We start from the raw sequence: 12,360 nt of genomic DNA on the forward strand, positions 1-12,360 counted from the left end.
TTTAAAACTTTGAGTTCCAAATTCTCTCCCCTCTTCCCTTCCCACCCACCCTCCCTAAGAAGTCAAGCAATTCAACATAGGCCACATGCATGTCATTATGTATAACCCTTCCACAATACTCATGTTGTGAAAGACTCACTATATTTTGCTCCTTCCTAACCTATCCCCCTTTATCCAATTTTCTCCCTTGACCCTGTCCCTTTTCCAAAGTGTTTGTTTTTGATTACCTCACCCCCATCTGCCCTCCCTTTTATCACCCCCCTTTTTTTAATCTTCTTCCTCTTCTTTCCTGGGGTAAGATATCCAATTGAGTATGTATGGTATTCCCTCCTCAGGTCAAATCCAATGAGAGCAAGATTCACTTATTCCCCCCTCACCTGCTTCTCTTCTCTTCCTACAGAACTGCTTTTTCTTTCACCTTTTACACGAGATAATCCACCACATTCTATCTCTCCCTATCTCCCTCTCTCAATACATTCCTCTCTCATCCCTTAATTTGATTTCTTTTAGATATCTTCCCTTCATCTTCAACTCACCCTGTGTCCTCTCTCTCTCTCTCTCTCTCTCCCTCTCTATATATATATACATATATATATATATATATATATATATATATGTATATATGCATATATGCATATTCCCTTCAGTTACCCTAATACTGAGGTCTCATGAATCATACATGTCATCTTTCCATGTAGGAATGTAAACAAAACAGTTCAACTTTAGTAAGTCCCTTGCAATTTCTTTTTCTTGTTCACCTTTTCATGCTTCTCTTGGTTCTTGTGTTTGAAAGTCAGATTTTCTATTCAGCTCTGGTCTTTTCACTGAGAAGCTTGAAAGTCCTCTATTTTATTGAAAATCCATATTTTTGCCTTGGAGCATAATACTCAGTTTTGCTGGTAGGTGATTCTAGGGTTTTAATCCTAGCTCCACTGACCTCCAGAATATCGTATTCCAAGCCCTTCGATCTCTTAATGTGAGAGCTGCCAGATCTTGGTTATTCTGATTGTGTTCCCACAATACTCAAATTGTTTCTTTCTGGCTGCTTGCAGGTATTTCTCCTTGTCTGAAGCACTGGAATTTGGCAACAACATTCTTAGGAGATTTCTTTTTGGGATCTATTTGAGGAGGCGAGTGGTGGATTCTTTCAATTCTATTTTGCCCTGTGGCTCTAGAATATCAGGGAAGTTCTCCTTGATAATTTCTTGCAAGATGATATCTAGGCTGTCTTTCAGGTAGTCCAGTAATTTTAAATTATCTCTCCTGGATCTATTTCCAGGTCAGTGGTTTTTCCAATGAGATATTTCACATTGTCTTCCATTTTTCATTCTTTTGGTTCTGTTTTTATAACATCTTGATTTCTTCTCAAGTCACTAGCGTCAACTTGCTCCAGTCTAATTTTAAGGTAGTATTTTCTTCAGTGGTCTTTGGACCTCCTTTTCCATTTGCTAATTCTGCCTTTCAAGGCATTCTTCTCCTCATTGGCTTTTTGGAGCTCTTTTGCCATTTGAGTTATCTGTTTTTAGGTGTTGTTTTCTTCAGTATATTTTTCAGTATTTTTTTGGGTCTCCTTTAGCAAGTCATTGACTTGTTTTCATGGTTTTCTCACGTCCTTCTCATGTCTCTGCCCATTTTTCCTCGTCTAACTGCTTTTTTCCAAATCCTTTTTGAGCTGTTCCATGGCCTGAGACCAATTCATGTTTTTCTTGGAGGCTTTTGTTGTAGGCTCTTTGACTTTGTTGATTTCTTCTGGCTGTATGTTTTGTTGTTCTTTGTCACCAAAGAAAGGTTCCAAAGTCTGAGACTGAATCTGGGTGCGTTTTCGCTGCCTGGCCATGTTCCCAGCCAACTCACTTGACCCTTGCGTTTTTCAGTGGGGTATGACTGCTTGTAGAGTAAAGAGACTATGTTCCAAGCTTGGGGGGGATGCGCCAGCTCTGCCACACCAGCACCTCCTCCTTCCCAAGAACCCCCAACCCGGACTGGACTTACATCTTCAGCAGGCTCTGCTCTCCTGCTCTGATCTGCCACTTAATTCTTCCCACCAGGTGGGCTTGGGGCCAAAAGCAACTGCAGCTGTAGTTCTGTAGCTGCCCCACCTCTACTGCCCCCGGGCGGTGGCTGAACCATGAACTTCCACACACGCAGCTTTTTCCCACTAACCTTCTCTGTTGTCTTTGGTGTTTGTGGGTTGAGAAAATCTGGTAACTGCCGCAGCTGACTGATTCAGGGTCTGGGGCCTGCTCCACCCCGCTCCTGGTCTGGTCGGTCCGTGCCGCCCACGTTGGGCTCTGCTCCGCTCCCAGCTCTGTGCATGAAAGACCTCACCCAGCAACCGTCCAGGCTGTCCTGGGCTGGAGCCCTGCTTCCCTCTGCTGTTTTGTGGGTTCTGCCGTTCTAGAATTGGTTCAGAGCCATTTTTTATAGGTTTTTGGAGGGACACGGCGGGGAGCTCACGCTAGTCCCTGCTTTCCAGCCGCCATCTTGGCTCCGCGCCCCCCCCCCCCCCCCCCCCCCCCCCCCGTCTCCTGAGCCCTCTTAACAGCTCATGACAATGTCCGCTGAAAGTCACAGAGCCGGAGGGGACCTCTGGGCCGTCTGGTCCAAACCCCTCCTTTTATAGGAGAAGAGCTGAGGGCCCAGAGGTCAGACAGAGAGTGAGCGACAAGGAGCCAGGATTTTAAACTCCAGGCCAGTTCAGGCCTCTTTCCATGTTTTTAATTGGGGAAATCGGCAAAGGATGAAGCATTTACAGAGGACCTACTATGTGCCGAGTGGTGGTGCTGGGGCTCATTTGATCATCCCAACAGCCCTATGATGTAGGCGTTGATATTATCCCCATGTTACAGTTGAGGAAGCTGAGGCAAACAGGTTAAATGCCTTGCCCAGCTAGGAGGTGTCTGAGACCAGATTCGAACTCGGGCCTCCTGACTCCAGGCCCGGCGTTCTACCCATTGTGGTACCGGAGGCCTCTATATTTATATTAATTGTGTTTATTTTTTAAAAACCTGATCTGTGATTTCATGCTTCTGGAGGAGCAGATCATCTCTTCTGTGCCTTAGATGGTTGCTTAGGACACCGAGAGGTGATTTGTCCAGGGTCACACAGCCAGTGGGTGTCAGCGGTGGGATTTGAACTCAGCTCCCGCGGTCGTTGTTGTGACCGCAGAACTACCCGTCCTCTATACTTCTTTGTATGTGGGAGGTGACCTTAGCCGTTGCCTCTGGCGAGTCCTCCCAAGACTTCTCAAGCTGGCCCCGTGGCATCCTGCTCAGGAGGCGCCATAGCCACTCATGGAAGCCCTTGCTTGGGGGGGGGGTGCTGCTAAAATCCTTCTCAGTCAGAGGGGGTGCCCTCACCAGCCTCTGCCTGAAGGAGCTGTGACTTAACTTTTACTTTGTATCTGACGGAGTGAGGAGCCGCCTCTCTGAACTTCCCACACCAGATTCCTTCCTTTTGGCATCGCTTGCCCCACTGGGGAGCCAAGCATCCCTGGGCTCACAGGTGGGAGAGAGGCATCAGGAGGAAAGAGAAACAGGGCCCAGAAGCTGGAGCCAATTGTCCTGGAGAAAAGGTTGACATGAGCCAGCAGGAATTGAAGATGTCTGTGAAGGGGGCTGTCCTAAGAGAAATGAGCTCCCAGCTTAGGCAGCCATTCCTCTCGTTTCACTGAAATGGAAACTGTGTGTGTATGGGGGTGGGGTGGGTCATGGTACTCACTTAGGGCCCCACAGGTGCCGTACCAAGATTTGAACTTGGGACCTCTGACTCCAATGCCTGGGCTGCTTCCTTTCCCATCACTGGCAGCAGTAATGTGATTTCACAGAGGCCGAACAAGGGGTGCTGGGGGACGAAGGCCCAAGCCACAGGGTAAATGAGCAGTACCTGCTGTCCTTCCATCCCCAACCCCAGGGCAGATCAGGACCTGCCTGTGAACCAGATGGTCCATGGGGCCATAGTGAAACCGGCCACTGTAGGAGTGGAGATGAACTTTGCAAACCCTCTGACACTGGCAGGAGTGATACCAGAATATTGGTCAGAGCTGCGGAGCTGGAGGCTGGCTCAGAGACAGGGGAGGTCACATAGCCTAGAGACTCAGTGCTAAGCCCAGATCGCAAGGGGGAACCTCTGTCAGTCTTTGAGTACTTATTAAGCTCCTCTCTGTACCATACTCTTGGCTGCTGGCTGCTGGGAAGACCCAAAACACCATTTTAAATGGACCAACAGTTACTCAGTGCTGGGTTTTATTCTCTCTTTCTGTCTTGTTGCTTCTTCCATTAGGTCAGGGATGGTTGCATTCTTTGTACTTGTGTCACCAGGTCCTGGCACATAGTAGGTGCTTAATAACTGCTCGATCCATTGCCGTGCTCTGTGCTAAGCGCTGGGAATACAGATAAAACCGTGAAGCCGGGCCTGGAGATAATAATCTAGAGGGGGGTTGTTGGCTAAGGAGGGATATTGTGGTCTGCAGAGTCCCAGAGACAGGGGCATAGCTTGATGCCCCCTTTCTAGCGGCAATGGCAGTGCCACTTTAATTGTGATTTTGGAAGAGGGCTTGGGGAACAAAGTGGAGCATCCTTGGGGCCAGCCCAGGCCCCAGGTACCGTCTAATACCGGCTGCCTTAGCCCTGCCCTCATGCAGACTGGGGGCCCACAGGTAATGCCACAGTGCTCCGGAACACGATGTGGGGCAGAGCCTGGAGAAGCTGCTGAGGAGACAAGGGGGAGGACAGGGCTTCCCAGTGTTTGGTGTTTGGAGAGTTACAAATCATCTCCATAGCAGCCCCAGATTACCATCGACCCTGGATTTTGCCCTGCTCCTTCTTACCTGGAGGGCTTTGGGAAGGCCACCTCCCAGCTCTGAGCTTCCACTTCCTCCTTTGTAAAAAGAGGGGATGAAAAACTAGATGTTCTCATCCCTTCATTTTACAGATAAAGAAACTGAGGCTTAGAAAATTAAAGCAACTTGTCAGGGGAGAAAAAGTTTGTTAAGTAAGCTAGGAACCAGCATTTGAACCTGGGAGTTTGGTTTTTTCCTGTCCTAAATTCAGGGTTTCCAGGAGACATTAGACTTGATGTGAACCTGTAACAATGGGTGAGAATTGGGTTGGCCAGCAAGTGAAAGGAGAAGGTGTAGATTCAGTTCATTTCTATTTCTGTCAAGCCCTGGCCTAGCTGCTGTCTGTAAGGAGGGTGGAGGATGACCAGCCAGTCTGGGTGGAGGTGGAGTATTTCAGAATAGAGAATTGGTTAGATGAGGCAGCCCCACCCTCCTGGACCTTGGACTGTGTCCCAGACTTGCAGGAACCTCTAAGCAGGTTGCCTGGTCCCACTCTCGAAAGTTTAAACCCCCTTAAACCCCAGGCCCTGAGCCCCAAACTTGTTCTGACCTCCCGGCTTTGCGCCACTCCCTGGATTCTGAAATTGGCTGCCACTGAGACTGCTCTGTATAACTTCTCTTGCTTTCGGTGGGTGACCCTCCCTGAAAATGAACCAGAAGGAGCTTTTCCCCCACTTGTAGTCAGAGGACCTGGGTTCAAATCCTGTCTCTGGTGCACTTGTGTGACCTCGGGTACACCACTTAAAATGGACCCATTTCCCCTTCTGTAAAATGAGGGGCTTAGACTAGTTGCCTCTTGGTCCCTTCCATCTTTGATCTGCTCTCCATGCATTTTTATAAGCTGTGCCCTCTGCCTGGAGTGCCCTCCTTTCTCATCTCCGTACTCAGATGCCCTGGCTTCCTTCTAGGTGTCCTTGAACTCATTTATCCTTGGTATAGGTGTCGGATCTCCTCTGATTAGAATGTAATCTTGAGGTCCTTGCTCTCCAGGAGCTTACACTCTACAAGTGGAGGGGATCGGAGCTGAGCAGGGAAGGATCTTACTTGGATCAAATTTAGTCTCCTTGAACTGGAATTGGAATTTCCTCTTGAATAATTCCTCTGGAATTCAAGGCCAGGTCTCCTGGCCACAAGTCTGTGCTGCCTCTCTGCCTCCCCCCCCCAGGTCCCCAGGGCAGACTGTCATCGCATGCCCCAGACTGCTTAGTCAGGAAGCCTCCTGAGAGCATTGTAAGTTCATGTGCTGTATGAGAATTATATCGTGTGTCTCTTAAAACAGCCCTGAGACTTAGGGGGTTTTATTATTCCCATTTTGCAGATGAGTAAAGTAAGGCTCGCAAAGTTCAAGGAAATTACCTAGGGTGACACAGCCAGTGTCCAAGGCAAGATTTTAACTCAGGTCTCTCTGACTCCCAGCCACCTGGCTGCTGAATAGACAATAATCAGTAAATATTCATCGCGTGGTATATTCCAGGCACTGTACGAAGGACTGGGGATATGAATAAGAAAAAGAAAGACAGTGGCTGCCCTTGTGGAGTTTACAGTCTAATGGGGAAGACATTATAGAAAAGGAAGCTGAAGGAGAGGGGGCTACCAGAAGGTGCTGGCTGGAGGCAGGATGTTGGTAGAATTAAAACCTCCACAGTGTAGCTAATGGGAGATGGAATGTTGAAGGTCAAGACCCTTTGTCTTGCAAGCCCTGAAGACTCCACAATCTCAGCTTTTCCATTTACCAGCTGTGTGACCTTGGAGTAGTCACTTCCCCTCTTTTAAGTCTTAGTTTATTCTTCAGTAGGATGAGGGTGTTGGACTTAAGGGTCTCTAAGGTCTCTTCCACCATCCACCCTGTTTTCCTGCCTGAGCCATGGTGAACACTTGTGAAACTGACATCTGAGGGTGTTCATTCTGTGAATCTGACATCGGAGAGTGTTCCTTCTGTGAAACTGACATCCGAGAGTACTCCTTGTGTGAAACTGACATATGAGAGTGCTCCTAGTGTGAAACTGACATCCTAGTACTCCTTGTATGAACCTGACATCTGAGAGTGTTTCTTGTGTGAACCTGACAGTGTGGGCCCTCCCCAAGCCCTGATCTGCCTCCCTTGGGGGCTGAGAGGAAAACCAGCCTACAGAGCTGGAAGCACCTGAGAGCCATGTGAGTGCTAGGTGAAATCTTTCATCATCATGGAAGTTTCACTCCCTCACCAGTTGGCTTCTCTAAGCTCCAGGGAACTACCTTGCAGATGAGTGACCAAAAAGGGCTGAGGTGACCAAAGGGGAGGAGTGGGGGTGGTGGAAGGGCATCCCTCCAGGACTCAGTAAATCCTGATTAAGTACATTCCTAAGAAAGGGTGTCCAGCTTTTGAAGGCTCTTGAATGCCGGCTCTGGATTCTTTTGCCCATCAGGAAGTGGAAAGGGCAGGGGATTTTGAGTTGAAACCTTGCTTCAAATCCAGCTCTGCCCACGGGGCTTTGGGCGTCACCCTCCCTCCCCCAACCCCTGCCCTGCTCTGGACCTCATATTTCCCATTTGTAAAATGAGGGGGTCGTATTTGATGACAAGTGAGATCACTTCCAGCTCTAAACCAAAGTTCTTGACCACAGTGTGGGACGTAGAGTAGATGGTGCCAGGAAGGGAACTTTCCTCTCCCATTAGCTGGCCGGAAAAGGTGCAGGGCCTCACATTTTGGGTCTGCCTGCCCTATCTGATCTATCAGGAATTACTTGATAAGCACCTTTCACATGATAGAGGGAGGTAAAAAAGTTTGAGACCTGGGCCCTGCCCTTGTGCAGTTCAGGAAATCCCAGAGAGGCAGGTTTCTGCACTGGTCAGGGAAGGAAAATACGTTATCAGTGAGAGCTGTATGAAAGTGGAATTGGCTGGCTTGGGCCACACCATGTCACAGAGAAGATTGCTGTGGAGCCCCAGGATCCTGGGTCTTCAGGCAGAAAGTCCTATACTCGGGGTTTAAACAGTCAACTTCACTAGCGTGGAGAGGGCTGGGTGAAACCCAGCTAGGCATTGACTCTGCCTGCAGGTGCCAGGGACTGGAAGCTCAGCAGTACATAAAATGCCCACTCTTCTGCAGGCCACTGGGTGTCCCGGACTGGGACAGTGATAGTCCTCACAGCAGGTAGAGAAAGCATTGACTGTAAACCATTCTGAGCCTCATTTTTTTTAGGATGAAGCCTGGGGTTCTAGGCCTAACTCGGCCAGGTCGATGGCCTTAGGGCAGACCTCTTGCTTATTTGGAGCTTTTTTGGAGGGGGAGGGGGGAAACCAGCTTGTAATTTCTTTTTTTTTTTTTTAAATTTCATCAATGTGAGGAAGTCCTAATGAGAACACTCCCTCTACCAGGAGATTGGAAACTTGGGCGGAGGGAGGTTCCAGTCTCCTGTGTTCTCACCCCATACTCTGTAAACAACAGTGGCTTCTTATCTCTGGAATACAAACTCGGGCCTTACCACTCACATACTCAGCTGTTCCTCCAAACTGACCTCCTTGCTCTATTTCACAGCTCACATCCCATTTCCACTCCCCTGCTTTTGTCCAGACTGTCCCCCTGGCTGGAGTGCCATCCCACCCCACCACCTTCAGATGACGCCTTTCCTCCTACTCCTATCTCCTAGTGCCCTCCCACCTCCAAATGGTGCTGTATTTATTCTCTGTGTGCTGTGTCCTCGTGTGGGGGCTCCCTAAAGAATGGAAGCTCGTGGAGGTCAGGGCCTGTTTTTGTCTGTTTTGTGCCTGACAAGTAGGGATGAAATCAGTGCCTTTGGATCAATGGATTAGAAAGGTCATAGCGTCCCCTCTTTAGAGCTTTGCCCTGGGGGATGCTTTGTCTGAGCCCAGATGGAAATGAGGTCTGGAGCCTTCCACAGAGGGAGCACTCACACCTTCTGCCTCTGCCCCTTGGGCCTTGCAGGTACGGGAATGGAAGGAGGAAGGGAGCAAGACGTTTATGTGCACGGGCCGGCCGGGCTGGCTCACTGTGTCGCTGCGTGTCGGAAAGTACAAGAAAACCCACAAGAACATTATGATTAATCTGATGGACATCCTGGAAGTGGACACCAAGCGGCAGGTGAGCAAGTGGCCCTTGGCACTCGGGCTGGCTCCCGAGGAGGGCAGGGTGGCCCCGAGCTGGGCCAGGAAGATGCTCTGCCAGGAGTCTGTTCTCTGGCCCCACCCTGGATTCAGTGATGAAATTAACGAGCCCCCAGAACCTTTGTGCTGTCCTTTACACCTGCCTTCCCCTGCACTGTTTCTACGAGCTGGGCAGGCCTATAAATATTCCCATTTTACAAGCAGGAAACGGGGCTGGAGAAAGGACATGCCAGTCTGGGAGCAGGAAGAGCTGGGAGACACTTCAGTGGCCATAGTCCAGCACTCTTACTGGGGGCGGCCGGGCGGGGAGGGGGGAGGAGAAATGGAAGCATGGGCAGGGGAGCCTCTCACTCATCCAGAGTCACATCCTCACAGGCAGAGACTCTGGGCCTTCCCCTGGCTCTGTGCTGCCTGGTCCTGCTGGGCAGACTGACGTCTCCCTTGAGGCTGTGAGCTGGCCTGGGAAAGGCTTGTGCCCTGGAGGCAGCTAGATGGAAAGCAGAAGATCCAGGGCTGGGCCTGGAGTCTGGAAGACCTGAATTCAAATTTAGCCTCAGATACCCACTACATGTGGGACCCTAGGCAAGTCACTTGACCTCTTATTTGCCTCAATTTCTTCAACTGTTAAATGGGAATAGTCACAGCACCTACCCCCAGGTTTGTTGTGAGGGTCATGTTTGTAAAGCGTTTAGCCCAGCGTCTGACACGGTGGTGCTGTGTAAATGCTCCTCTCCTCCCCTCTACCCCCTTCACAGAATTTCTCTTCTTTCTTTTCTAACTAAGATTGTCTCTGTGGAGCCTTTGGTCACCATGGGGCAGGTGACAGCTCTGCTGAATTCTGTCGGCTGGACTCTGCCGGTTCTCCCTGAGTTGGATGATCTCACAGTAGGTGAGATGGTGCTGTCTGAGGTGGGGTGGGAGAGCCCTGGGGCCATGACCTGGACAAAGTGGCCCGGAGACACTGGGCTGTCACCTGGGCAGGGGGTGCCCTTGGGTCGCTTGGGGAGGTGTCCTTGAGCCACTGGGCCATCACCTGGGCAGGGGGTGTCCTTGGGCCACTAGACTGTCACCGGGGTGGGGGATGTCCTTGGATCGCCTGGGGAGGTGTCCTTGAGCCACTGGGCCATGACCTGGGCAGGGAGTGTCCTTGGGCCACTAGACTGTCACCGGGGTGGGGGATGTCCTTGGGTCGCTTGGGGAGGTGTCCTTGAGCCACTGGGCCATGACCTGGGCAGGGGGTATCCTTGGGCCACTAGGCTGTCACTGGGGTGGGGGATGTCCTTGGATCGCCTGGGAGGGGTGCCCTTAGACCACTGGGCCATCACCTGGGGGCGAGTGTCCTTGGGTCACCGGGGGGGATGTTCTTGGACCACTGGGGCTGTCATCTGGGCAGGGGGCTTGTCTAGGAGCCCCTGAGATGGTAGTTACGGAGGGTGGAGTCTGGATCTTCTGGGGCCCCAGCCTGCCCCCAGCTGACCTGTCCCAGGCAAGCCGGAAGGGGCCTGCAGAAGTTACCTGTCACTAATGAAAGTGAACATGCGTCTGAGCTCTCCCCAGAGAGAGATGAGCAGGGAGGAGCAGGAGGCTGGGCAGGACCTTGGAGAGTGTACTGACCTGCCCCCTCCGTTCACAGCCTGTGTGACTTCAGCCAAGACACTTCACTCCCCAAACCTGTTTCCCCCTCAGTAAAACAAGAGGCTGGACTTCTGGACTTAGGGGCACAGCTCTTACGCTGCAAGGGCCAGTAGGTTTAGCCTCCTCATTTTATAGACGAGAAGACTGAGGCCCATGGGGACGAAGCGACCTGTCCTGGGGTCTGAACCCAGACTGTGGGAGGCCAGCAAGAAGCCCAGACAGAAATAAGGCCCCAGACCTGGGGGAGGGACCCTCAGGCCCCTTCTGCCTCCCCAGCCCGAGGAGTCCAGTTGAGGTGATCTCTAAGGTCACTTCTGGTTCTGGGCCTCTGATCTGGTGAGGGCCCTGGAGAGGCATCAGTGATGGATATGTAGACCTGAGACATGGGTACATAGCCTGCTGATAGGCAGATCCATGGCCGCTGAGAAGGGTGCAGGACAGACAGGCTACAGAGACTAAGGAGTGGTCAGATGTACGGGAAGAGACTCAGGAGTGAGCCACCTACCAGAAAACAAGTGACTGGAAGGAAAGAGGGGATGCTGAGTGAGCCCAGATGCCCCAGATGTGGAGGCTTTGAAGCCAAACCAGTCTGCCAGGCAGTGGCAACTGGGAGGGTGAGTGGGATCAGGAAGCCACTGTCCCTGCCTGGTGATGGCGCTGTAGAGCAGATGTGAGTTCTGACGCAGAGCCAGAAGATCAGGGCTTTACTTGGTGTCTTAGCTTCCCTCTCTTGTCTAAATCAGAGCCTGGAGCCACCCACGCAGTGTGGATAGGGGGCTGCACCTGATGACGGGGGATCCTATGACTAAGGGTCCTTAGGCCCCCATTTGTGAAAGGAGAAGGCTGGACTAGCTCCTTGAGGCCTTCCAGGCCCAGAGCCTTGCTCACCCTGACCCTGGGCTGCGTCTTAGGTCGTCACAGAGGTGGGGGAGGACTCTTGGGTGAAGCCCGTGATGGGCAGTGCTGATCTGTGTTCTCCCCATGGCAGCCAGGCATGGTGCCAAGAGCAGCCTGTAATCTCTTAGCCGGTGTGTCCTTGGCTAAGGGCCTGGTGTTGATTGTAATCTAAATGGCAAGCTAAGACAGACGGACCAGAAGGGAGAGGAAGCGACTCTTGGGCCCCTGCAATGCCCAGGGAGCTTGAGGCAGAGTGGGGCCTCTTCCAGGGAGCCAGGCAGAAGCTGGGAGGCTGAGACAGCAGGTCCTGAGCCCAGATGGCGTCGAAGAGGGTGGAGGAAGCGAGAACATTGCAGCCTAGGATTCTGGCAGCAGTGTGTGCATGTGTGTGCATATGCGAGTACACGTGTGTTAGCACATGTATCTGTGTGCACAAAGAAGGAGCCCATCTGTGCTTTACCTCCGGGGCCCAGACTGACATGAAGCCAGAGCCTCCCCCTCCTTCCAGGGCTTTTCTCCTCGGCCCAGATATAAGCAGATGGAGAAAAACATTAGGGCTGGAGGCGGCAGCAAATGCCGACACTTCCCTCTTTTCCTGGGACCCCTCTTCCATCCATGATTTCACGAGTGGATGTCTGTCTAGGAGGCACAGTGGATAGAGCATTGTACTTGGGCTCAGGAGGGCCTGGGCTCAAATGCTTCCTCAGACCATTTGGTTGTTGTGGGACTCTAGCCAAAGGATTCCATTTCTGTAAGCCTCAGTTTCCTTGTGTAGAGAATGGGGGTGACAAGAGCATCTTATTCTGGCGGTTGTAAGGATTATGTAATGAGAGGAGTATTCCTAGAACACTGGAGCAAACCTGCAAGTGTTGGTGCGTTTTTAT

General features: G+C 51.3%; 1 protein-coding gene across 1 annotated transcript in view; it reads left to right on the forward strand.

The window, feature by feature from the left end:
- Positions 1-12,360, forward strand: part of DHCR24 (24-dehydrocholesterol reductase) — a 36,038-nt gene that overhangs the window by 7,221 nt on the left and 16,457 nt on the right. Inside the window, exons 2-3 of the mRNA XM_036755239.1 lie at positions 8,766-8,921; positions 9,728-9,833. Of these exons, the coding sequence (XP_036611134.1) occupies positions 8,766-8,921; positions 9,728-9,833 (262 nt within the window). The remainder of the gene's footprint in view (positions 1-8,765; positions 8,922-9,727; positions 9,834-12,360) is intronic.

This window comes from Trichosurus vulpecula, chromosome 4 (assembly GCF_011100635.1).
Source record: "Trichosurus vulpecula isolate mTriVul1 chromosome 4, mTriVul1.pri, whole genome shotgun sequence".
Classification (NCBI taxonomy): domain Eukaryota; kingdom Metazoa; phylum Chordata; class Mammalia; order Diprotodontia; family Phalangeridae; genus Trichosurus; species Trichosurus vulpecula.